The 27,204-nt window shown below is 42.6% G+C and overlaps 1 protein-coding gene across 3 annotated transcripts in view; it reads left to right on the forward strand.

Annotated features, from left to right (window-relative positions):
- spir (spire type actin nucleation factor) overlaps positions 1 to 27,204 on the forward strand; it is a 175,920-nt gene that overhangs the window by 105,580 nt on the left and 43,136 nt on the right. For 2 of the 3 annotated variants that reach the window (XM_077646220.1, XM_077646219.1), the window contains exons 6-8: positions 3,436 to 3,597; positions 8,164 to 8,250; positions 10,999 to 11,125. In XM_077646220.1, the coding sequence (XP_077502346.1) occupies positions 3,436 to 3,597; positions 8,164 to 8,250; positions 10,999 to 11,125 (376 nt within the window). Of the gene's footprint in view, positions 1 to 3,435; positions 3,598 to 3,956; positions 4,001 to 8,163; positions 8,251 to 10,998; positions 11,126 to 27,204 lie in introns of all 3 variants that reach the window. The other variant, XM_077646221.1, reaches the window with a different exon arrangement.

Here is a 27,204-nt window from a genome sequence, read left to right on the forward strand (position 1 = left end):
TCGAATTATTAGCTATATCGAACACACAGATTATCCCCTTGAAAATTCTATATAAAGGTATAGTTAGGTAGCAGTGCTTATCGAACAATAGTTTTGCTGACTGTTTAATATACAGTCGAGCCCACTTATAACGGCCGCAGATATAGCGAACACTCGGTTATTACGAATGAGGGCGTCACTACCGCCAAAATATGTATTAGGGCAATGGCAATGCATCTCATATAGAATGAACTGTGGCCACATTACTCGGTTATAGCTTATGAGGAGGCGCCGTAAACTTGCCCCTGCAGTCGACAAAATCTTGCTTCCAGCAAGTGCAGAGACCCAAGAGTGCCTCTCATCCCCCATGACACCACCTCGGAGAAAACATGGCAACCCAAAAAACTAGTAAAAATGGTGGCATTAAAAATTTAGATAACCGCTGGCCAATCGCACGCCGATAGCCTGCAAGTTGGTTGCCTCATCTGTGCCGGTCGGGCAAAATGTGCGAAGTAGAAGAAGTGCAGTGGGCACTGTACACGGGCAGCATCGAAAGCGAAGCTACACTGCGCACGGTCAAGGATCCCTTGCTGGAACAGCTGGTCACGTGGTATACGACTCCTGCCCAGTCGGCTGTCGACTTTTTCTGCTGTTACTGTGTGCAGACAGCGCTCAGAAAACAAACAGTGCAGCTGATACACTCTGTGATAACGTACACTATGCTCAGCTTTGTCGCTGCACGGGCCCAGGAACAACAGATGATGCTGTCGAAAGCCCAGGGAATCAGACGCACATGGATTTCTTTCAACACGTTTTTGATGCACAACTAGTCGTATGTCATGGGATGACTTCGTTGATGCGGACGCCAACATCGCAGAGACAAGCTCTAACAAAGCTATTCAGTTCTACGTGAATTATGAGCATTCCCCGACCTCCAGGAATTTGATTAAGGTGGCTTAACTGCCACCAGCTACCGTGAACACTTCATCTGCGATTAGTTATACGTTATAAAATGTTCCTAAAGCAGATTGTTAGCAGCAAGAAATTCTGAGGGCACTTAAATCTGCTTACGTGGAGGAATGCGAAAGCATGAAACTTTCTAGAATGCGGGTTTTTTCCACGATGCCAGTACGCGATCTATTTATTTTTCATTTTCATTTTTTACGTTGTTTTTTTTTCATTTTTTTTCATTAATTTTATTTCCATTTATTTTATTTTTTATTTACTTTTTACATTCAGGTGCTATGCCGACATCCGTGGCTGTTTTGACAGGTGCTATGTCGACATCCGTAGCTTTTGTGTCGTCGAAGTGTAATAAAATGAGCTAATTGCAATTCATCGACCAAATTTTTCTCACAGCGATATCTCATCACACACTATCTTACGCAACCAAACTTTTGCACATTTATCTTCACAGAATGACGTAATTGTGCGGAGAAAGTTTTGCTGACACGAAACTTGGGACATAGCCATTTAATGCTTTCGCATTAATAGTCGGTGATGGTCTCGGCGAGTAGAATATGACCGCCCTGCAGAGCTTAGAAAGCACCATAATAGGGTCAGCTTGGAAGTAGTAGATGCACAAGACCCAAAGAAATAACTTCCGCTTTTGTCAGACTGTCTTCTTGGCTAAAGCCTGTTACATATACGTAGTGGCACAGGCAGGAGCTTATTGGTTTACGTTTTTTTTTTTATGGCAGCTCCACCATACTTTTTGTCTTCTTGGCTGTAATATGAGAAGCCCATTTACTATGAACTTCGGATACAGTGAACTCTATCGGATTGTCCATCAGGTTCGTTATAAGTGGGCTCGACTATTTATCGAACTGCACGGCGCACCCCTGAAAGTGGCGCCTGGTGCCTTCTGGCGTCCTCATGAGCAGTGGCTCCCCAAGGAAGCAGATCGCGCTGTGCTAATCTATCTAATCGGAGGACGTGCGCCCTTTACTTTTGCTAAAAGAGTTTGAGCTGACTGCAGCTGCTGCAGCTGCTTTTCTCCGGGTGAAATTCGCTAAACACGTGTGATGGCACGAGCATGAAGGGGAGCTAGCACGAGACACACTGAGATGGATGCCCCCTTCCGACGCCCGATGCGGGGTGGTGCTGGGCGCTTGGTGCATGCGCCTGCCCTGGCAGGTGTCATGGAGTTACCACTTCAAAGTAACAGCTGTACAACGACGTGATTGCTGTTAAGAGCAGCAGTTGGAAGCCACACATATATGTCTCACATCCTACAGATATGTCGGCACTGCATGTAGGTCGGCTCCCCCAATTTCCAATCGCCATTTTTGCAGAAATTTGTCACAGCTTCAGTGATTGTGTGAAAGCTTCAGTGCATTCTCTTTTTTTTTTTTTTCATGTAATGGACTTGTATGTTTAAAAAATACATGATTTTGAAGATGTCTATTATGCCTTGCAGCCTTTTTAAAAAAGTGTGCCAGAAATATTCAAAATATTTGCTTCGAAATTATTCGAAGAAAATTTCTGTTTGCTTTGAATTTGCTTCAAACCAAAAAACCACTATTCGCGTATGCCTAGTCTTTTGTACTAATTTTCCACGCCACATATATGCTGCAGATTCGTTGCCACTTGCACTGCGGAAACACACTGTAGTTTTGCTTTATTGTGTGATTTTTATATTTATTGTGTACTGGCTACAGGATTAGACATCTTATGATTGGCAGTGGATAGTTCTAAAGCAGCTTCTGCAGTGGCTTCGATGGGAAGCAGGTTTAGATCTACAGGAATGCCCAGCGAGCGGTGCGCTTGCAGGACTCCGGCGGCTGGCACATTGCCATAAGACGTGCATCGCAAGCGTGGGTGCAGTATTCTCACTTTTAGGTTACAGACAAGCTTATCTATTCCCATTTTTCATTTTTAGAATTGTCGATGTATTTAACTATTTTGGGATGCCTTTAAAGTTCTGGGTTCGGCTGTATATGAAACATCGAAAAGCTCATTTGTCACTGAATTGTGGGAACATACAGGCGCAGCACTTCTTGTAACTTCATGGCATTGGCTTCTGCTTGCCTTTTCATGAGTAGCAAAGATTGCAAGCACCAATTTTCCTAGTCCATTGATATTCATGTTGGGCTCACCAACAACATTATAGTAAATGCTGCAAGATCTTTCTGATACAGCTTTCACTCTAAAATGATGTTCATGCTGAAGTGAACATTGCATTTTCCTGGGTGCCAAAACAGGTTCATATGAAATTCGAATGCTTTTGAAAGTTGATTGAGCTACAAAGGTTTTATAGCCACCACATCACCACATTTGCCATAATATGTGTTGACTGCCATTATGCTTTTCATTTTCATGGTGTCAAGGAAATTTTATCGAATGAGTCAGGGATAAGTGGAAGAATTTTCGCAATTTGAGAGTTACCAGTGTCATAGACACCTTCGGGAAGAGTGTATTCCTGATTCCCCTGTGTATTTTACTTTTGCTTTGTAGGCTATGTTATGGATGCAAGTTATTCGGGAACTTCGACAGGGAGTCAAGCTGAAGAAAGTTGATGTTGAAACACACCTGCACCCCGTAGAGTATGAGATGACACCTTACGAGATGTTGCTGGATGACATCCGATCACAGAGGTACAAGCTCAACAAAGTCATGGTATGTTTGTCTTTTGTATAGTATGTGCTGTGGAAATATACATTGTTGGGTGTGATTACTAATTAGGAATAATTGTCCATTAATGCATGGAGAAACTGACAGTGACTACTAATTTTTTTTGGCTCATTGAGTCAGCTTTGTACAAATGTTAAGCACCTTAGTCTTTCTTTTCTTGAAAGGATCAAAATTTATGTAAATTATTCATGTGAAGGTCTAGTTTAAAAGACCTTGTAAAAGCTTCCAGTTATGAAATAGTCTTTCTAAAAACACGTAAGCAGTGGTGAGAACTTTGAGTGCTATTTTGCTTCTCCTGCTGTCATTGACAATAATTCCAAGTGCCACTTTCTTTTGAAATGTAGCAGCGCACCCCTGAAGTGGCAATCCAAGAGAAAGTATTCAAGCTGTAAGTGACGCTAAAATTTCCCACCCAAGTGGGCTGTAAAATAACGTCGGAAACATTCATAGTGCCGAGTGGTGCTGCAGAATGGCACCTTAGCATACCAAGTGCTACATGCTAAGGCAACATGACCTGCTCAATGCAGAACGGCTGCAGTGTGCAGGAAAATGGGAAGCTTGCTATCTTCAAACACTGTCATGTCATCTTTGTGTCTTCCACATGCTGTCAGATTCTGAGAATAGGTGTTCTTGTAAGCAAGGGCAAAGATTCTAGACTTAGCTAATCGGGCACTATCCAGATTTTCAACTTGTTACATTTTTTCATGTAGCCATTTAATGGCTCCTTCCATATAGTTGAGGTTGTTTGCTTCCGAATGCAGGGTTTAGAAGGAGGTGACAGAGAAGGCGAGATGTAGACTGACGTAAAATGGCATCAGCTTGTGTTGTGGTTTGCTCAGGCCATTCAGAATTGATTTTGGCTGGCTGCTTTGAAATATATGGGAGAAAATGTGACGGCATGAACAAGGCAGTTTGCTTTGAACTAAACATTGATATAATGGTATCAGTTGATTTGCAAAGCTATAAGTATGGAAGTTTTATGTTTAGATAAGTGCATAATAAAAAGTAGGTATTGCTGTGAACTTTCTCTAGTTAGCAGATGTTTTTGTTAAAAACTTCACATGTTTGTGTATCTAAGAGAGAGGTAGGCCTGGGGTGTCTATTAGTGTTTTGTGGTGTGGCAGTATTGAAAGGGTTTCTAATAAATAGTGGACATGTTATTGTGGCGAGGGCACCTGGGATTTAATTGAGCTGTACAGTACTCATGGATTGAAATAGGACATTCGGAGCGCGTGGCCGTCGCTTCATGGAACGCCGCCCGTAGACGCTCATGGAACCAAGGTGGTGCATTGTGGTATGGTGCGAGAGGGAGAACATCTACAAAGCAGAATTGTTCCTTCCAGTAGCCATGAGCCGGCCTGTGGTTTACCACATGCCTGCATGGCACTGCAAGGCTAGCGCTCCGAATGTCCTATTTCAATCCGTGAGTACTGTACATTGAAAAGGCAGTGCAGCAGTGATGTGTATTGCACCATGCTTTCAGAAAGTGACATCCGTGGTAGTAATTGTGTATTAGGAATGACTGGAGTATTGAAGAGTGCTATTGTATTTCATTTTGTTTATGAGTGTTGTGAATGCTTAAATATGTAGGCATGCGGGTAACCTACTCAAGCTGTGGTGCAACTCTGTGTTGAAGGGTTGTGCCTTGTAATTGATGCAACTTGAAAAATTGAGAGGAGTCTGCGCACAGTAACTTGCACACTTCACTGGTTACCTTTAGGGCTGCTTTGTTTTGGAATGCACCATGCTGCATCGCACTCTAGTGCCCCTTGGTCCAAAGATGTGGGGCCGGCAAGGGAGTTTCACCATAATGTAATGGAAATTGCTGTCGCATAGCACGCTAGGAGCTTTCCGCTAGTGTACCAGGAGTTAATTGTAACACAGCCAAAGAAAAAGACTAAAAAAAGTGACACAGATAAACCATATCTGCAAATAGCCCTAAAATAGAATAAATAAAAATTTGACAGTCAAGGAATTATAATTATTACAACATGCCGTCATTGGTAGCAATGCTGGCAGGAGTGTACCGGGCCATTCAGACCAATTAATTGTAACATACAGCTCATGAAAGGCAATTCTTCAGTATCATTGTTAGTGGCTGTTAGCCTGAGCAATGAGTCATGCAATGTGAGGACATGTTACACCACTTTCACAGGCTGCTTTCTTCATGAACTCTTGGAGTGTCTTTTTGTCATATTTACCTCATGTTCAAACTTTATGTACAGCGTTCTTGTAAGCCATGGTGCAGCTGATAGATGCTAACGACTGTGGACATGATGTGGACATTTTGCATGTACACTTTTGTGCAAGAAATAGTTAGTCGTTCAAGAAAGGAAGCAAAGGGTAGTTTAAGTTGGTGAAAAAAAACTTATGCTCCAGAACACAAAAAATATGTATGCATAAGCAAATATTTGGGAAAATATGTACATGGATATACATAGAACCTCATTGATACGTTCCTGGATCATACAATTTACGTGTTCATACATTCATAATTTTGTGAAATCTGAATTGCATGATACGTCTAGCTAGTACTAACGCATGAGGGGTTCGAACCTAGGGGCACACGACATGAGCACTAGCACAGCGGCAGTCAGTTGTCAGAGCAGCTTCTTCGCAGTGCACTGGTGTAATGAGGTGAAGCATCAAAACTACGCCCTGCGCACGAACTTACGAGTACGAGTGGGCCAGGAGCACACGACAGGATGAGAACCACAGTGTAGTCAGCTGCCAGAATGGCTTCTCTGCAATGCATAAGTAAGATGCTGCAAATTATCTGTAAAATAAGACAATGCACTAATGATCGGGCCGAGCTGGGGGCACAAGTTATGTGCCCTGCAGCTCGGCCCATGTGCACAGTTAGCTGCAAGAGTGGCTTCTTCGCAATTCATGACTGCCATGGGGCGAAGCATTTGAAACCGATGGCAGTGACAACAGGCATCCAGGCTACTTTCGCCCTTGCTATTGCCAAACTGGATCGGTTGCGAAGCTTTCACGCTAAAGACTAAGCAAATGCATATAGAAGCCCACAAGCGCTGCAAATGCTCTTTAGCCTTTGTACACACATGTGCTGATGAGCCTTTTTAGTAAGTAAAGATGTTAATAAATGCTTGGGCACTTCATTCCCAAGTCATATTTTTCAATATCTTAATTATTTTGGATTATACTTTTTCCAGGTGATACACTTCTTCGCCACATTTATTTGAAAAAAACTTATCAGTGAGGTTCTACTGTACATGCTTGCACAGCATTGATTAGCAAACATATAAAATAGCTGCAAGAAAAATGGTGGTAAAAGATTGTTTGATGTACATCAGGGTGGAAAGTGTATGGCAGTCATGGCATGAGAAATACTTGTGAAGCATGGTACAAATGTTCTTGTATGTTGCTGGAAGTTAGGTTTTCCAGTTATCGTCAATAACAGATTCTCGCTGTGAACAGTAGTGCCTCCTGCAGTCTTCAGCCGAGATCGGCAAACTTCCTTTACTGTATACTCCTGTAAACATCGTTATTAAAAAGCTACTGCATGACAGCACGCATACTTTCCACTGAAAGGGGTACCCTTACTCAAGGAAGTGTGATGTAGCCATGTGACAGGGGTATAGTCATTATCCAGTTTACATGGTTTTGTGCTGAGAACCGTGTATTGGTACTGCTCTCATGACGTTGTATGAAGTGTGGGCGGATACATGTAAGAATTTAATAAGCATGTAATGCCATGGCTTCCTCTGATAGTATTAGTTATTTGTGGAAAAAAATAATAACATACAGTTGCTTTTACTCACTTTGTGACCTGTTGTGGTATAAAAAGACACTGCAGTACCATTCAAACCTTCTAAGCTCTTTCCTAACCCGTCCATTTCTAAGAACTAAGCCTTTTAAGCTTGACATGGCTGCTGATATTTGGCCAAGGTAATGTTTGTGCTCAATAATGAAGACGTCGTGCAACGTGTGATCTTGCACTGATATGCTGAGGCAACTATTAGTGATGATAGGCCTTCTGTGTGTCTTCTTTAGTGATCACTTGGTTAGTTCTGTGTTACTCTGTTATGTTTTTTTCAGATCTCAGGGTAAGCAGTAAGAGTATAATGGAGTGCCATTGCTATGTTCCAGTTTATTGCTTTTATGTTGCAACTTTATGTGCTTGTTTGGGCACCACCTGAATAATTTTTTTAGCTCATGCATAATGGTGTGCCCTCATTCCCTCGTTTACTTTTTCTTCTCACCTAAAGAAAGGAAAGTGTTAAACAGATCAACAAAACTAGTTCCTCAAAGTTTAGCATCCATTTAGAAATGCTAATTGAGGTTTTGCCCCATGTGTTAGTGCTGTACAAGGACAGGTTTGAAATGTGCACTCTGGCTTTTTTATTCTTTCAGATATTTTTTGTAGGTGGTCTTGTTTCCTCTTAGTCTTTCTTTTTTTTTTTTTTTGAAAGTTGTCACTCAGGTCATCTACCCATTACAAAGTCTAGCATTTTCTTCAAACCTGTACTTCACTCTAATCAATTGTGCTCAGTTTTGAGAAATAGTGCCTTTCTTGTGCTTACACAGGTTAATGGTGATCTCCCACCTCGTGTGAAGAAAGATGCACATGCATTAATATTGGAATTTATCCGTTCTAGGCCTCCATTGTTTCCTGTAAGTATTGTGCTGCTCTTTACTGAATTGCAGCTACATGTATGCTAGACTGCATACTCTGTTGAAAAATATTACATGTGCCTATTTGACAGGCCGCATTGCTAGGAGCATGAGTTAGGGTGACATCCACTCTAGTGATTGAGAGTTCTGTCTTGTTGTTTTCTGGCCTACTAGGCTGGAGGATGGTTTACTGAGGTTGGGACATGTTAGAGGGCTGTTGTGACCACTGAAGGCTTTCTGCTTATTATTCCAAATTGTTAGTGCGGCAAACAGACTGGCACAAAGTAACACCTGTATCACAAGACAAGTGTCATTTCTGTGGAATTGCATTAACGCAAATATTGTTTTTTCTGCACGCTCTTGCATGAAAAATAACTAATGTCGTTTGTGAGTGATGTTGGGCACTGATGTTGGGGAACATTTATCCAAGAAATATTGTCATCATTATTGATCATCTTATGTAATATCCTGTGCATTTTTTTTCCCTTTTTAAAATGTTCACTTGTTTCACATTTCACTGCTACTTGCACTACTACTGCACATTGAGGAGTGCCAGGAATTAGGTATAATTGAACTACCCAATGCTGCCTCAAAACATCATCCGCTGCCACCATGGTACACCATTTCCACTGTATGCGATTACACTTTAAAAGGTAACTCTGAAGGATTTTCAAACATTTTTGAGTTGACTATTGCATTATTTTTACGGGACCTCCGTTTCTTAATTCCAATGGATAGTTTTCCAAAAGAACTAGAAAAACAAGTATATAATAGCAAGAAACCAAGAAACCAAAATTGAAAGTGGGTTTCAACCAAATGTGATATCACATTAGACCAAAGTATGTTGTCACTGATACTGTTAGGAAACCTGTTATGTTTGCACTGACTGGCTAAACTGGTGACTAACTGACAGGTTGGATCATTAGTTGTCTAAACTGACCAAAAACAAGCTCAAAAACTTTTCCCTTCTGTAATTGCAGAACAATTGTCAATGGACATGCAGCTCATGACGTCGCACACAAGGTTGCTCGTTAGAAAGCTGTCCAAATGCAGAGGGTCCTGAAAGGATGCTTGAGGTTGAAGGAAACACAGGAAAAATCTGACAACAGTATTTTAAGTAGTTCTTAAACTGTCAAGTAAGCATGTAAGGCCTGTCAGGTTGCAATCATGTAGTGTGCACTAGAAACACAAAAGTCAGTCAGCTACTGTATTGAGATACCTGTAGGTTTAAAAAATTTGTTGTTTTTGCAGATTTTAGCGCTTCAGTATAGCACATTGTTTGTGAAAGGGCTTAAACATATCCGGCTGCACAGATTTGTGCTCACCATCCTGTGAGCACATAATTACCTACGGAGAAACTTGCTTCTGTTAATGGTCGCTTTTCCGGGTGAGTGGTGGGCAGCACGAGAGCAAACCTTTCGGTAATCTTCGAAGCCGCTGCCAGTTCAGTTTGCCGCTTAATCAGCCGGGCCGCATGCAAATGGAAGGTATGGATATTGTGTTGTTTTATTGCCTTTGATCGCCACTTGCCTCCGATTGCACAAGGCGCATTCTAGAAACATTATTCACTTGAGACAAGCACTGCAGAATCTTGGTGATACGAATCTCACAAGATCATGAAAAAAAAATTCATATCATCCGAAATTTCGTGTCAATCAAACCGAACAAAATCTATATGCAGAAGCGTAGGAAATACATTCACGGAGATCTGTTTACGGCTAACAGAATTTATTTAATGCCACGCAGCCACTGGTCACTATTTGCGGTGCGTACAGCACAACAGGCCATTGCGACGTCGGTGATGTGCGGGCCACGCGCCCGCGCCCAATCATGACGTGAACGATGTGCAGGCCAGACGCCCACTCTTACTGGCGATGTCAGCGATGTGCAAGCCGTGCACCACCGCTCACTGTTCGCTGTCTGTATCACACGACTAGCAAACGTGGCGTCGGCGGTGCGCAGGCACTGGCAGCGCTTTGTGCTCGAGGGTGCAGTTGCGGCTCATGCGTTCGTATCATCTATAGTGGCACGGGAGAGTGTTCAGAACATCTGTAGTTCTGCACATTGTACAGTGCACTCTGGCTGCTGGGGAATTTTACGAATTCGCATCATGCCTAAATTCGTATCAGCCTTGTTCATATCTTCGATATTCTACTGTACTTCGAGATTTGGAATACCAAACATTCGGATCGAATCAAATATTGAATGCTTTACTATTCAACTGAATATTCAAAATTATTGAATATTCACACAAGCCTAAAATGTAGTTTTGCAATGTTTAGCTAAACAGAATAAATCTTTCATTTCATTGACTAATGTGGCCATAGTTAATATAGGTATTTGAGGGAATAAATGTAGAGCTACCCTAGAGGAGACTTGATTACTAAACCAGTGTTCTACTCACCTTCCACTAATTTTTCAAGTGTATGCAGGAATATTTACCCCTCTTGTAAAGCCCTCACCCAAGGGCCCTTGAGGTATCTATAATAATTAATTTATAATAGCGGCCTTAATGTACTCACATGCCTATTGCATTATAGTTTTGGCTCAGTGGTGTCAACACAAAGATATCCTTTTTGTGCCTTGAATGCTTAGTCGGCTTTGTTGTTGGTGTCGCCATCGTGTGTGTCCCTCACCAGCTCAGGAGCTCCTGAATTTTTATTGTACAGCCTAGACATGTACACAACATGTGCGTAGCAGGCCATATGCTCAAGGCAAACTAATAAGAAAAATGTATTCTGCCGCCAGGTTTCGAGGCGAAAACTGAAGCCTGCACCTCGTCGGGAGACGTCGGCGCATGACAGGCTCATGGCTGACATACGGCAACCACAAGTCCTTCGGCCAGTCAGGAAAAGGGCGACTGCAAGCAGCTGTGGTGAGTAGTGCCATTCTTCAAAGTTGTAGTTCTGAGTACCCTGTTGTTTTCTGTCGCAAGACAGCTAATGCCTGTAGTGCTCCTTTGGTGGCTTTTTGTAGCATGTTGCCCTTGAGACTTTCTTTTTTATGCTTGAACTTGCTTCCATACTAAGACCTCTTCTATGGATTGTCCCACATTTCACTGAGCTTGGGGGAGCCCGAAATTTGGCTCAGCTTTTGTGACATGTCTCAGAAAAGTGTGGTTTTGCTTTTTTGTTTTCTTTTTTCTGTAAATATGAGAGTGAAAGCTACTCTCTACTAAAAGTATAGATCAAAGATGACCTCTATGATTCTTAGTGAGTCATGTGAGTTAATTCAAGAGCATTTTGATTGCTGTGTTGATTCTTGAATTGCACTGTGCCTCTGATAGTTGTAAGCGAGAAGTGGGGCTACAAGCTGAATATCCTCTGTACACCATAGTGTAATGCTGAAGGTGGAACGCTTGCCTGACACTTCATTCAGATCCATTCTCTATTGATTGTTAAGTTGCAAAAAAACAATCACGGAGAACAGAACACAGAACAGAGCAACAAGCGAGCAGTCAACACAGAAAACAACGACAAATGACCTCTCTACGTTTCGTCCCTTGCACTGGTTTTTTGCACTGAATTTGCAACTTGCCCAGTATGCTGTTCTGTTGCAGACAGTTGGCAAGTATCTGAACACTGCTCAGCAGTCCTTACCATAAGCACGATTGCAATTATGTGTTAATTTTTGTAGCTGTGGTCAACATTTACATAAATATGGCTGGTCATTAGGTTATTCATTTAGCATGCGGTGCTGCTTGTGGAAATCACTTTCTTGAAAGATATTTTGCTGCACCTCTGAAAGTCGTCATTGAATTTTGTGAAATTTAGGATTTTTATTCATATCACAGGAAAAACTTCATGATAATACTACTGTTATCAATATCACACCATTCATGATTTCTTCTTATGCTCTTTATTGTTTTAAATGAAACCTTTTACATATAATAGATTGTTGAAAAGTGAACAAAGAATTTTAAGTAAATGGTGAACAAATAATCTCATGTAATTTAGGCAATCAATAACTTTACATACCGTCAATAGTACTGCGTCAGTTCCATACCTGCAGCGCCGCCGCGGTGGCTGAGTGGTTACGGCGCTCGGCTGCTGGCCCGAAAGACGCGGGTTCGATCCCGGCCGGGGCGGTCGAATTTCGATGGAGGCGAAATTCTAGAGGCCCGTGTACTGTGCAATGTCAGTACACGTTAAAGAACCCCAGGTGGTCGAAATTTCTGGAGCCCTTCACTACGGCTTGAGAGCCTGACGGAAGAAGTGCTTACACAAGCACTTCCTAATCTGGCTTTCTTTTCTGCTTCAAGAATTTCACGAGTGCGCTTGTCCTTGCTTTTCCCAACTAAAAAACACTTGTCGAGTAACGGCCTGCAGTTTACACATGCGTTGCAATTTTGAAGGGCAGGTTTGAAGGGCAGGAGAGACGAACCTCGCAATAGCAAGCCTCTCCTGCCCTTCAAATCTGGCCACTCTAAACTGGTCAAAAGAGTGATAGTGAACGTGTGCTTTCAAAATGCCCTCCGAAAATCCTGTCCGCATTTGATGTATCTAAGTTTACAACAACAGTGCAGTAGGCTATCACATACTGGCTATCCTGGTCACCTTCAGATTTCAGTAGCGAAAAGTTTGCTCAGAAAGCTGAACACTGAGCTGCAGCCTTGTGCGCGTGTGCCCTTGGAGAGACAGAGGAAAAAAATGTCAGTAATCATACTTGCATACCATCTCTCACAATCAAAAGTGCATTGCAACATGGATAGATGATTCAGTTGTTTTTCTGCTCCTGAAAAGTTAAAACAGCCTATGCAAGGTGAACAAATGTGTTCGTCCTGTGTCCAATCAATGCACGAAGAAACATCAAATTCCATTTGTTAAATGCAAGGTAGGTATGGTATACCAGATTTCGCTCTCATGTGGACGACAGTATGTGAGCATAATCGCAATGTAAGCAATAAAAACGAATAAGACGGAGAACTTGTAAAACATTGCAATGCTTGTGTAAACTGCAGGCCATTGCTCGACAAATGTTTTTTAGTTGAGAAAAGCAAGGACAACCGCACTTGTGAAATTATTGAAGCAGAAAAAGATAGCCAGATTAGGAAGTGCTTGTGTAAAGCACTCCTTCAGTCAAATTGTCAAAAAAAGAAATTGCTTGCCTAGGTTCGCACTGATTTTGCGCATGCTTTGGGATGGCACAGCAATAATCTATCTATAAATTGTTGTGCATTTGCCAATAAAGTTGTTGGAAGTTAGCGCTTTGTGTGTCTACTCGTTCTTGGTCCCTTGTCCTGTTGCACTATTGTTCCGAAGTAAAGATCCCGACTAACGGTGCTTGTGGCACCCAGTGAAGTGAAGGCACATATGATCGTACAAGTGAAGGCTTGACAGTCGCATGTGGCATTATCAGGGTAAACTAAGTCAATGTCTGATATGTCTAAAATGCACCAACTGCATGTGTGTTACCTGCTTTAAAAATAGGCTTTTCCATTGTCATTTGGCCATTCACTTTTACAGCGAAGTAGTGAAGGGTGACTGAGTACTCAGTTCAGCATCAGTGCTGTACTGAGGTCATTATGGCTTTCTACTTCTTTGGTTGAGGTGAATGCTTCCAATAAAAGTGTATATCATAGTTTGATGAAGACATGTGATGAAGCTTGTTTCTATTGAGCGCCATTTTTTGCAAAACATTTTTTGTGAAAGTTTGGCACTTAATTCAGAAACCATGCCACAAGTGGGCTAGTAAGCTCTGACCTAGTGTGCTCTATGTTGTTCCTGAGACCAGACTACTACAAACTTGTCTTTTCACCTTCCATGCTGTCACTTCTTAACCTGACAAGGGGGGTTCATCTGATGTGCATGTAAACCAAGGTGAAAAATGAGTGCCATGCTATTGACTGCTTTGAAGCTAGCAACCATTTTGGGTTTGCAACCCATCCAGCGATTGTGACCTCTGTTTTCCTCTTGGTGTTTCTTTTGCTTCTCTCGCTGTGATGGTGCTAACAAGCTTCTCTGACACAGTCACTCCGCACTCCACTTTTTCTAGGTTCAGCGTAGTGGTTTCTTTCCAGCAGTTGTCAGGTAATATTCTGTGCATGCATGCACTTTGCTAAAGTACTGATATAGGCTTGCACATACATTCTTATAGTTTTTCTTACGCTGAAAAGGATTTGAAGACCGGGCTGAGCTTTGTAGCACAGTCCAGTACTTATCCAACCTGCACTAATTGGTTGTTAGTTTTGTAGTACTGAGTCAAAAGGAGAGAATTTAATAGATTGTCTGTGTACTGATGAGACAAACAGTGTCCTAATGTCTATTAATGATGTTGCCTGACCATCTTACCAACCCTCAAAAGTAGCATAGCAAACTTGAAACTTTGCCAGCTATTCTATAAGCCTATGCAATTTGGTCTTACTGTGTGCTTTAGCAAAGGATAGCACATTTGACCATTAAACTTCTCTTCTTCCTGACATTACTTGAGCTCCTACAAGCTTTTGTCTGCTTTTAAGATCTTTACTGACTTTATCATTAAATGGTAAGGATATAATTGCCAAAATTGTTTTTGAATTGTCTGCTCTGTCACGATGTTTCAAGCAGTTGTGTAAAATGACTATGTTTACTTTATCTAATGTTTGTAATAGTATTTTTAAATGCATCCAGAATCTTGGTTAAGATAACATACTGCCTTCTAATGTTGCGGATACGTTTGGAGTGTGATGTGTAAATGAAGTCTGAGAGGATGGGCTTCTGTTATATATAGTTATCACTCATGTTTTTCTTTCAGTTCTAGATGTGAAATGGCCTGAAGCCAGCAAGTATACTTTGAAAGTGCTCAAATAAATTACCGTGAACACAGTCCACAGCTTTTGGCGTGCTAGTCATCCTCTCGATTTTTTAATTTTTGAAGCAAAATCAAACCTCTCACAAGCAAGGAACTGTTAAGTATGTGTGGAATCTCAGATATGTGGCGCTAGATTATTTTTACTTATGCAGTCATCTCAGATTTGTAGCTAAGGGCTGGTTAGTCTAGTTTGGGCTGAGCAAGTGATGCATTTGTAATGTTTTAGGCATAATTAAGGGCCCTGATGGTTAGCTTGATGTGTACTAAAGATAGCTGAGCTATAACTTTTAAAAATACTTTCTTTGCCTTCAGAAATGAGAAAGTAAATCAAATGCAGCATAATCTTGTGCCTCATCAAGTAATGATTTCTTAATTAATACCAGGTGTCAATTTCTTGTTAAAGTTATCACTTCTGAACATATTGTCTTCTTGCTTGTAATTGGCAGAAAATGCATAAGCGGTGGACATCAATATTATTTATACTTTTTTTTTGCTAAAAGGACCAACAACTGACCAAAACATGTCACGATGTTATGGTGCAAATTAAAAGATCTTGCCTTATAGTGTAAGAATTGAGCGCTGTAATATTATAGAAGCGAAAATTTATCATTTTATTTTGGTGTTAAAATTCATATAAAACAAGCTGAAGCGACATCTTGTGGTGAATCAAACCTTGCCTTTATCGGTGTGTCTCACTAAGTGGCTTTGTCTTGATAAAATACTATACTTATATGTTAAATGCATCATTTTTTTTTCTTTCATCAGTGTTCTGTACACTATGTACAGTTGCGCCCTTTGATGAAAAGTGATGCTGGTTTTGAATTGCCAGTGAAATGCTTTGAGCTTTTGTTGATAAGTGGCACAACTGTGTTTTGCATTTCTTGGTTAAATTGGTAACCATGGTCTACTAAAATTATCAACGAGGCATATGTCACCATGCCATAACAGCTTTGCATATGAAAACTTAAATCGGCACCACATTGTGGTGAAACTGTAATTGCTATGTGGCGGCTGGGACTACATAAGTTTTTTAATTCATCCCTTTTGCTAGTGCACAATCGCTGTCGTGCTTTGCTGATCATGGTTCCAGTATGGGGATACATAAAAACGGGCGCATTCAATAATAGAAAAATTAAAAGTAAAATTCTTTTGCAGCCCTTCTAACAAAAATCATTGTATAATCAAGGACCTTGTACACAAAGTATTCAGTTACCAAAAACTCAGTCCCTTTAAATGTTAAATCATTTAGTGTTTCGTGTGATTAAGGGTGTTTTCAGTAGGCTATAGTCAGTCTATAGCAGCTAACAGGGAATAACATTTCTAAAATGTTACCAAGTACAAAGCTTTTAGAAATAATAGTAAGCAGGAGCCTAAATTGGTGCTATATAACTGAAGAAAGAGTTGTGCAGTTTTGTAGCTTTTTGGCTATTGGCAGTGATGCAATGTTACTGCCAAAGGAAGTCACTCATTATGGTGGGCACAACTGGGGCTCGTGGGACTCTCTGATTGGTTGAACCTGCAGAAGCAGTTTGTGGCTCAGTTGCAACGGAAAGGGCAGTTGTGTAGTCGCATTGTGTGCGCCTGTGGCATCTGTAGGTTAAAAAGCCTGAATAATTCAGCTACACAGTTTTGTTAACTGCTTTTTCAAACCGGGAGCGAAATTCACTTGGGAACAAAATGTTTGTGGCAGCAAAATCTATCATCATCCCGATTAAATACATTAGGAAATAATATTGTTCTCTTCATTAGGAAAAAGAATCAAAATTTTTTTCCATTTGCTTTTGATTGAAGGTGCTATGCATTTTTATTTATTTATTATTTATACATACTGCTAATCCCATTTGGGATTGTTGCAGGAGGGCAAAATAGGGTTAGAAATAGCAGTTCAAAAAATACATCATTTTGGTGAAGATCGTAAAATAGACAACTAATAGTAAGGGTAAAGCAAAGGCACTGGAATTAGCTATGGAAATTTGTTGTGACATCCGAGTTGCGTATGTGCTACAGGTATTGTTCCAGAACTGGCATGAAGCCATCATTGTTGTAGCTGTTCCTGAAGTATAGGAAGTCATGCAGCAAGAAATGGGATCACTGCATTAAGTGCGTTTCAGTAACGGCACACACTAGTTTTCTTCATGGCTGGTCAAACAATACCTTGCATTGCAGCTGAGTAGCACGGCGACGTCGGCTGCTTCAGCCATTCGGTGAGCACTTTGGGGGATCAGTTTCTCTAGAAATTGCAGTTAAATTATGGGCCCAGGACAAAGAACCCGAATCTATCTGAACGTTGGATTTTTGAAATAAAATGCTGATATTGTCAAACAAGTCAATTTGTTACACATAGCCTTTTCTGAATATGAAATCTAATTTCTGTTGAGCCACATACTTCCAGTGTGCATCTTGACTGCATGAGCTGAGAGCCCACGGTTCTGCTATTTAATCAAGAAGTGTCAGCAACAAACTGCACACTGCAGATATAATGCCAACTTCATTTCACCTCTTGCTCATTCTTTTTGTTGAGGAGGAGGATAAACTTTATTTTCATCGACAAAAATGTAGCAGAAAACAAGCTTGTTCTGATTCGGGGGAAACTCAGCTGCCATGCAGGAAAAGATGGTTAAGCTCTAATGTCTTTCTTTGTGAAGCCAAAACGATGCCCACCGTCATCTGTCCTTGTCAGCTTCTATTTTTTGCACACTTGTTCTTTTTATGTTCTCTACTTGTACATCCTGCCCCTGCTCCCATTTACAAGGAAGGAGCTCACTAGTAGCAGCAGTGGCTGTGTTTCTTTAGCTGGCTTGGCAAGGTAGCTCTCCTGGCAGACAAAGTCTTCATGATATATGCCTCACTTGTCACTGAGCATTCAGTGTAAATAGGGCCTGACCTTACCTAGTCCTTTCTCCATGGCAGCTGTTCAGGGGGACAAAATACTACGGAGGAATGCTTCCTTGCACCTTACAAGCAAAACAAACTTAACCCTCCTCATGGCAGCATGCGATGCTGCCTTATGTTTGACTGGTTTTTGAGCCTCTATGGCCAAAGGTTGACGAAAAAACATGTTGGGCGAGTTGGTTTCTGTATTTCATGGTTACAGTGCAACAGACGGGGCACATAATGAAGGACAAAGCATGCGCAGCATGCGCAGTATGTAATTTTGTAACAGCTTTGAAAGTGCAAACTTGAATAATTGAGTAATCAAAATTAAATTTCCTACTGTGGCAGATGAATAGCTGCTGTCTATTGTGGAATTGACCTTCAGATACAGATAGAAATGAGAAATGTGTCATGTTCTCACAACGGGAAACAAAATTTTAATGTGCCAAAAATAAAAGTACAGTTACTAGTTGGCGAGCTTTTATTCTGCTGGTGTCTTGCTCTCTTTTTTTTTTTCAGTCACAGAATGCTTAGAGTGCTCAATTTTTGTGAGGACTCTAAAGGGTTCTTCATTGTGCATTAAGTTTTAATAGCATGCTAATGGACCTTGCAGCCTTGTTGCAATGCTTTTTCTTCACTAAAAAATTCAGAAATAGAGAAACATGTAGCAGCTCCACCGGGACATGACATGCTTACTTCAAGACAGTATCATTCGTTGATGCAATCATATATTGCTTATTTTTGTACTAAAGAAAATGGTTACATGCCCGTTCTAATAACTTCTCTACGTAACCGATCTGTACAGGTAATGCGAGGTCCTGGGATTTTCGGCTTCAGTGAAGTGCCATGAATAGATGAGCTAGGAGACTGTAGTCTTTTGAACCTAGCTTGTGAGACATCATACACATGACTAGATCAGTGCAGGGCATTATTGAGGGGTTGTGTTCTCTGGAAAGTGCCTGCACAGGGTCATAAGAAATTAATCTTGGTCCCAGGAACCCATTTATTAGCACTGTGTCTAGTCTTGGCATTTGGGTTCGAACACTGCACAGCAGAGCCTTGGTGCCACCTGGACATTTACATGTTTACTTTGGAGCCCTTGCACTTGCTAAAGGTCTTGCCAAGTGAAAAATGAGGTCCAGGCTCCAGCGGTGCTATAGCTGTATTATTTGATGGTAGATTTTTGCAGCGCTCTCGTTTAGTATGCAACCAACTGTGGTGACTGGTTAGAAGCTGGGTACAGTTTGGGTACCTAAGTCGTTTTTGGCTGGAATTGGAGAAGAGTACTTCTTCGGGTCATAAGTATGCAGGTTACTGTGTAATACACTGAAGAAGGATGAGTAGCTGGGCAAGTTGGTAATAGTAGTTCATCCTGAGTGGTGCGGCATGAAACAGAAGAAAGACAATATAGAAGACAGCAGTGTTCGTCCATGTCGTCTTCTACTTTGCCTTTTGTCTGTTTCGCACTGTACCACTCACGATGAGACTACTGTGTGTGAGCAAAGTTTTTTGCAGGTCATGTACCACAGCTCTAGCTGTGTTTCTAGGACTTTGAATTCTCTTCACGGTGAGGGTGACCGTTCTGCTTACTTGTAATTCATTGGAGGAGCAGGGCACTTCAGCCCCATCATGGTCAGATCATAAATGCAGCGGCTGGGGAATTTTTGGTGAAGATAGTGCATAGAAATCGCTGCCTATCCGATGCGATAGTTGATGAAGCTCTTAGAACTACTGATGCCCTACAATGAATAGAACCAGCACATGACGTGAAATCAGCCCTGACAACAATCTTGTCACTGAAATGTACTGCAGTCTTTCCAGCGGCCTTGTCCAGAAGCCATTATTGTTGCCTGCGCCTGCCTTTTTCTTTCAGATTTGTTCCTAAAATAAAGGGAAAACGATTCTGGTCAGAACCTATCTTGTAACTTACAGACTTGTTGTTTGTCTTGAAAGTTGAAACAAAAAGTGGAAATTTTTAGTTTTAGATAGCAAGTAGAGGAGTAAAGAAGAGATGGAAGGTGTAGAGAGCAGCTGCTGTTTTATAGCAATTTAGATGTAATTGCGAAGTAATCCTTGTTTTTGGATGTATACTATATCCAGCTGTAACAACCTTGGCATTGTAATCATTTTTTTATTTGCATCTGGCCACCTGTTTGCGGCATTCTGTGCAAATGTTGAGTAAACTGAGGTAACAGCTAGGCTCTGTTGGTACCAGTGGCAAGATTCTGTGGTTGATACTATTTCCTTAAGCTCCAGTTCTCTCTATTATGCTCTGTGGGCTTTCATAATGGTCCAAATGCATTCGGCAATTTCATTAACTTTTACAGCAACTGTTATTGTGCATTGTGGCATTGGTACCTCTAGCGGTGTTTACGTTCAGCTCACATTACTGCTGGCTTTGGCTTTCAGATTGTCAAATTTTATGTGAGGCCACAAAGCATGTCAGAGTGATGCAAGACTACTCATACATCATTGGTGCATTTTGCACCCATAACCACAAAAACTAAAATTGTTAACTCTGTAAGTACTTTGTATAGCATGTGCACCAACTCATAACGATTAAACAGTAGCCAAACTCTGGACAAGTAAAATAATGTCTGGCTGCATTTTCTCACTTATCTGCCTTGAACTGCTCAAAGGTGCTAGCCACATGGCTTGAATTTGTTAGTCCTGCTGGCTGTTTTGTTTTAGCCTTGTGATGGTATTCGACTTCAAAATGCAATGCTAATAACATACTGGTACTTATTACTCATGGAGACTGCACAACAGTGTTATGCTGTAACCTTGTGTAGTAGGGCTTTACATGGATTTATTTACCTGCGAAATAACTAATTATTCTCATTATTGGAGCATGATTTCTAAATGATCATTTAGTAAAAAGTGGATCGTACTTTGACTATGTTCGTGCTTCATAATATTTCACACTGTTTGACGTCACAGTGATTTTCAGCTGGTAATGGTCTGCAGGCCCTTTGGAGTTTTTGAGAAGAAACTTGCTAGGAGAGAGAGTTTGACAATAATTTCGTGAGAGTAAAGGCAGGGGCCAGTTTTCCACTGAGTGTGAGCGGGTGGAAAGGAGAGCAGGAAGCATTATGGTAGGTGTTAATCGGGATATGGAGATGAGTTTGTACACAAGCTGCACTTTTACTCTTCAATGGATCCCTATATTTCTCACTTGGGGGACAGGATGCAGTGAAACCCCATATATTTACTGAAGTCCTAACGTATTTATTGAATCTTGTATTCCTTGTCTACTCAGGGAGTCTAATGTTTCTGTGGTATCAAACAACGCAAGAATGAAATATATTTCAGTAATTCTTGGATCAGCATTTTGTGTCTCTGCAAACAAGCCAAATTCATGGCCACATGTGGTTGCTTGTTGTATCTTTTGCTGTCATTATACTTCCTTTCTTGCTACCATGGGCACCTCAGTTACCTTCAGAGCTGTTGAATGAATGATTAGTGCATCAATGGCTGCGAATCACTGTGCAATCAGATGAGCATGAGCCCTGATTATACTTTGCCGACAGGATGTCTGCAAGCTTCTGCTGTTGGGGCTCAGTAAAGCACTGCAGTGCTTTTATTTTTTGCTTTGCAGTAGCAGCCAATTTTCATTTCTCTGCCCTTGACTGATTGCTGAGAATTTCTCAGATTATCCAGAAATATTGGTTAGAAGGTTACTTGGCTCTCCTAGTTTTTCCTGTACTATTTAAATGCTTTCATGTTTCTTTATTTAATGATGTAGATGTTCTTCATACTCATTTTCTAAGCAAACTGAAGAGAAATGGATTCACCAAGCATGTACTTTGGATGGTAGATCAACGGCTGTGAGGCTGTGATTAGAGTGACGTTTTCCATATCGGAGCATTATTTCCAAATGTTGAGACTGTCAGAGTCTCATGCATCCAAAAATGTACAGCATAACACAATATTTCAGTGCCGCCACAGTGGCTCAGTGGTTATGGTGCTCGGCTGCTGACCCAAAAGATGTGGGTTCGATCCCGGCCGCGGCGGTCGAATTTCGATGGAGGCAAAATTTTAGAGGCCCATGTACTGTGTGATGTCAGTGCACGTTAAAGAACCCCAGGTGGTCAAAATTTCCGGAGCTCTTCACTACGGCGACCCTTATAGCCGGAGTCGCTCTGGGACATTAAGCCCCCGTAAACCAAACAATATTTCAGCGGGGTGTGCAGGATACCATCCATTCGTGCTAACCCCGTAATGCCCAGGCATTGAAAACATTAGGTAAAAATTACGAACTCCAGGATTTCATCACTAATGGTGTCTTCATTGCAGAAAGGTAAAAAACTGGGGGGTTTACGAAGAAAAAGATGATTGGAGCGTAATTAAACTTTGCTAGTTTTGATGATTTCTTAATGCCTTAGGACCGCAAGCCGCATGCAAATATGCAGGAGCAGACAGTAAATCAAGAGCGAAATTCAAAACACCTTCATGACATACCAGTGCAGCCACTTTCTTTGACGTTGCATGAATCTATGTTTCAGCAGGCCTCTTGCATCTCTGGTAGCTGATACTTTGACTTTCTTCAATAATGTCAGTGAGACAGCTTCTTCATTAATGTTTGCAATTCATGTAGTTCTGCTAGCTGAAATGAAAATTATTTGCACTTTTACACTCTATACCACAGATCATATGTGGGGCATTACAGGGTTAGCATAGATGTTCTGTACTCCGGTTCGGTGTCTTGTGGAGGCCGAACTTATGGTACTTATGGCCTTGTGGTACGTATGGTATTCACATGGTAGGGAAGATGCATTTGAATTAATTCAAAACATTTGATTTCAGACCAACTGAAGCCTTCTGTATCTGTACCAGTCAGTTTATTGCGAACCGCAGTTAAATGTTGCTGTTCATGAATGTTCTGACCACTCGTCTACTTTTGCTTTCAACCTGGAGCTTTTGGATGGGTGCCAGGTCTAATAAATCAAATAAATTAAAGTAATTTAACAAAATGAAGTCCAGAGCTCACTTGCTGACCATTTTACTTATTAAATGGAGAGCATTGGCTGTGTTAACATTCCTGGTACGTGACCTTGTTTTCCAGTGTTTCAGCGAGTCGTGTTTGAAGCAGATTCGTGCTACTTGCAGCTAATAACTTGGTTTCATTCTTACAAGCAATATTATTTTGTCGGTTCAATGCGGGCTTCTTTGATGCATGACTTTTCCTCTATCCTTTCTTTTTTTGCACCGCTAGCGAAATGGCCGTCACCTTTAATTTCTGACGGAATTAAACCACTGCGGCATAAGAGTGGAAGCCATTTCTGGCGTGTTTCGCGGTCTAAATTGAGATGCTGTCGCGTCGGTGGATGTGTGTTAGCGCGTGCGGCGGCAGCGGAAGCCTCGGGCCAACTTGGGCACCCTCGTGGGTGGCCATGCACGGGCTGGGCGCGGCCCTGGGAGAGGCGGCCTCCGTCAGCCCGCACTGCGTGGCGCCCACAGCGGCGCCTCCGTCCGCACGCGCGTGTGCGGACTCTGCCCTTGACTTTGCCGCCCACACGGAGCCCGCGCCATTCGCCGCCATGCCTCGAAGAAGATCGGGCCAAGGAGTCCGCTGAGGAGCGGCGCAGCTGGCCTCGCCGGCCGTGACTCACGATCGAAGGCCCCCTCGGCGTGGTCTGCGGGCGGGCCGTCCCCGACGAAAGTGCACTGCCGTCACTTTAGAGGCCGAACCTGCGTGGCCGTCGTGCGTGGCCGTGTTGGCGAACGGTGGCGTCATTTTCGCGCTGGCGGAAAGCGATTGTGTTTTCGCGGCTGTTACTTGTTGACACAGCCGGAAATATAGTGTGCGGCGGTATCGCGCTTTTTAGTTTTCCGCGCGTCGCGTAATATCGCTTGAATAATCTGAGCTATGAGTCGTAAAAAAAAAAATGCTTGTAAGCATTACGCCAGGCAGCGTATCACTCCGTAAGCAAGCTTCCCCACACAGTTGCAGGGCCCCTGGTAACACAGCAGTGTAGCGTTCGTTTCCAAACCGCTCTTATCGGTGGAAGCCGGGGATTGCTTAAAGCGGAACGTACTGGTGCTTTCTTTCTCTCTCCTCATCCCCGGCCACGAGTCTGATGCGTTCTGGTAGCGTGAATTATTTGCTTGGCTTTTCCACGGCTTTTCCACACCTCGATCTAGCTGTGCGGAGAAACCTGCTTGCGGTTTCTCCTGTTGTGTCACCGAGGTTATTGAGTCGCGTCAGCAGCTAGCAGCAGCTCGTGAAGTTCGAAAGTACCTTTATGAGGTTTCATACTTGAATAGATAAATCGCTTATCGCGCATTTTTTATTAGTATTTTTTGCCAGTAGCTGCGGGAGGCTACTCGTACTTGCAGAAGCAGCTTCTCGGAACGGAAGCGTCACGCGAGGAATTGGCCGCGAAACAAAAACAGGACTGTCTTCAACCTATTTTGACATATTTGTATCGGAGAAGAACAAGCATATTTTCAGAATTTGTTTTACTGCAGCTACGAGGTATACAGGTTTCAGTTGCATCCGTTGCAAGGCCACGAAATTGGGGGATGCAGCAGCTTCTGCAGTGCGCAAGGTGCTCTCGCTTTGGCTCTAGATCTAAAAGAAGGCATGTGTACGCGAGCAGCGCTTCGAATCATAAAAGCATAGTTTCGTATTGAGTAATCGGCTGGCGCTCGAGAGCACTTCCGCGCATGTGGACCGCGCACTGTCAGGTAAGTTTTACACAGCGGACCTTTCATGTAGCGAATCGGCACGGATAACCTTAAAGGGACTTCTGGATTGTTAGTTAAATGTGCGTGATTCGTATACGCAGATTCAGTTTCCTCCCAAACGCCATTGCATCGCTGGATCTGGCTGCAGGTCTGCGCGGAGATTGCCCCTTGGCGATTATAGTCGAGCCCCGTTTCCCCCATTGTAAGGCGGCGCGACGTTTTTCGGCCTTTGCAGAGGGCCCCCATTATTGCCTTCTGCCGAAAAAGAGACAACAGCAACTTCTGTCCCGCGCTCAAGCACTCCGTTTCTCTTTTGACGTGCCGCCTCACTAGTCGCGATTTGCGCATTTTGACTGTCTTTTTTTCTTGCTCAACCGGCAACTGATGACGGACAGGCCTCCATCGGAAAGCGAAAGAGTGCCAGCCACGTTGTGTGGGAGTCGAGGCCTCGGGTACTTGACATGGTAGGGAGCTCTATCGTTAGAGCGCTTAAGGGTTCAATGGTTAGCGGCTATGCTGATATAAAATGCACCCTTGTAGACCGGAAGCCTATGTAGCTACGACGACCCCCTTCCCACAACCGTGAATTCTTTTTGCGTGCTTTTTTTGAAGCCAAAATCAGCTCGGCTCAGGAAAATCACGCTTATCAAAAAAGTTTTTCATCATTTCGCTATTGCTCGCCGCTACTCTGCTCACACATATGGAATGTGCGCCTACAATGACGGACTTCAAGTAGAATAAAAGTGCTCGTCCATTTTTTTTCCATCCCGCACCGAATCGCGCTTTGGTTACTCCTCCTACCGATCTCTTCTTAATGTGTCAGTTGCCCCACCTCTCGCCCGTAAAAGAAAACTGCAGGCCGACTGTGTGGGTTATTTTAAGTTTCTAGTAGATTAATACCGTTCGTTTGTGTCACTTTTGCGATCGCGTCATCCTGCTCTCGTCTTCTTCCACGCAGCGTGGTCCAGCGGCAAAGTACGCGCCGAATGTGCGGCTAGTTTAAAAGTTCTAAGTAGATTAATAGCGTTCGCCTTCGTCATTGTTGCGATCGCGAGCCGAGAGTTTGGCCACTCTTCATGCTGTTCTCGCCTTCATCTGACACTTGGTCCACCGGCAAAGAAGTACGCGCCGAATGTAGGGTAATTTAGTTTCAGAAAGATTAATAGCGTTCGTCTTCGCCATTTTTGTGATCGCACGGCGAGAGTTTGGCTAGTCTTCATGCTGCTCGCGTCTTCATCTGTCACGTAATTTTTTTAGAGCGCAAGGTGAGACTTTGACTACTACCAATGCTGCTGTCGTGTTCATCTGCCATGTGGTCCAGCGACAGAAGTACACGCGCAGTATACGATAAATTTAGTTTCAAGAGATTAATAGCGTTCATCGTCATCATTATTGTGATCGCGAGCCGAGAGTTCGGTTAATCTTCATCTGTAACGTCATTTTTACGATCGCGAGCCGACAGTTTGGCTGCTACTCATGCTGCTTCTCGTCTTCAGCTGACACGAGGTCCAGCGACAGAGATCTACTCTTGCAGTATACGGGAAATTTAGTTTCGAGTAGAGTGATACCGTTCGTTTTCGTCATTATTGTTACCGCGAGCCGAGAGTTTGGCCGTTTCTCATTCTGCTGTCGTCTTCATCTACCACGTGGTCCAGCGGCAAAGTACTCCCCGAATATTTGGGTTTCAGAAAGATTAATAGCGTTCGTCTTCGTCATTTTCGTGATCGCGTGGTCCAGCGACAGAGTACACGCCGAGTACACGGGAAATTTAAATTCAAGTAGATTAATAGCGTTCATCTTCATCATTACTGTGATCGCGAGCCGAGAGTTTGGCTGCTGCTCATGCTGCTCTCGACTTTGTCTGCCACGGGGTCCAGCGGCAAAGAAGTGCACGCCGAATATAGGGTAAATTTAGAGTTTCAGAAAGATTAATGCGTTCGTCTTCGTTATTTTCGTGATTGCGAGCCGAGAGTTTGGCTACCTATGCTGCTCTCGTCTTCACCTGCCACGTGGTCCAGCGACAGAGTACACGCCGAGTACACGGGAAATTTAAATTCAAGGTGATTAATAGCGTTCATATTCATCATTATTGTGATCGCGAGCCGAGATTTTGGCTGTTGCTTATGCTGCTCTCGACTTTGTCTGCCACGGGGTCCAGCGGCAAAGAAGTGCACGCCGAATATAGGGTAAATTTAGAGTTTCAGAAAGATTAATGCGTTCGTCTTCGTCATTTTCGTGATCGCGAGCCGTGAGTTTAGCTACCCATGTTGCACTCGTCTTCATCTCTCACGTGGTACAGCGACAGAGTACACGCCGAGTACACCGGAAATTTAAATTCAAGTAGATTAATAGCGTTCATCTTCATCATTATTGTGATCGCGAGCCGAGAGTTTGGCTGCTGCTCATGCTGCTCTCGACTTTGTCTGCCACGTGGTCCAGCGGCAAAGTGCATGCCGAATATAGGGTAAATTTAGTTTCAGAAATATTAATGCGTTCGTCTTCGTCATTTTTGTGATCGCGAACCGAGAGTTTGGCTACCCATGCTGCTTTCGTCTTCATCTGTCACGTGGTCCAGCGGCAAAGAAGTGTACGCCGAATAAG

The sequence above is a fragment of the Amblyomma americanum genome, chromosome 1 (assembly GCF_052857255.1).
Source record: "Amblyomma americanum isolate KBUSLIRL-KWMA chromosome 1, ASM5285725v1, whole genome shotgun sequence".
Taxonomy (NCBI): Eukaryota; Metazoa; Arthropoda; class Arachnida; order Ixodida; family Ixodidae; genus Amblyomma; species Amblyomma americanum.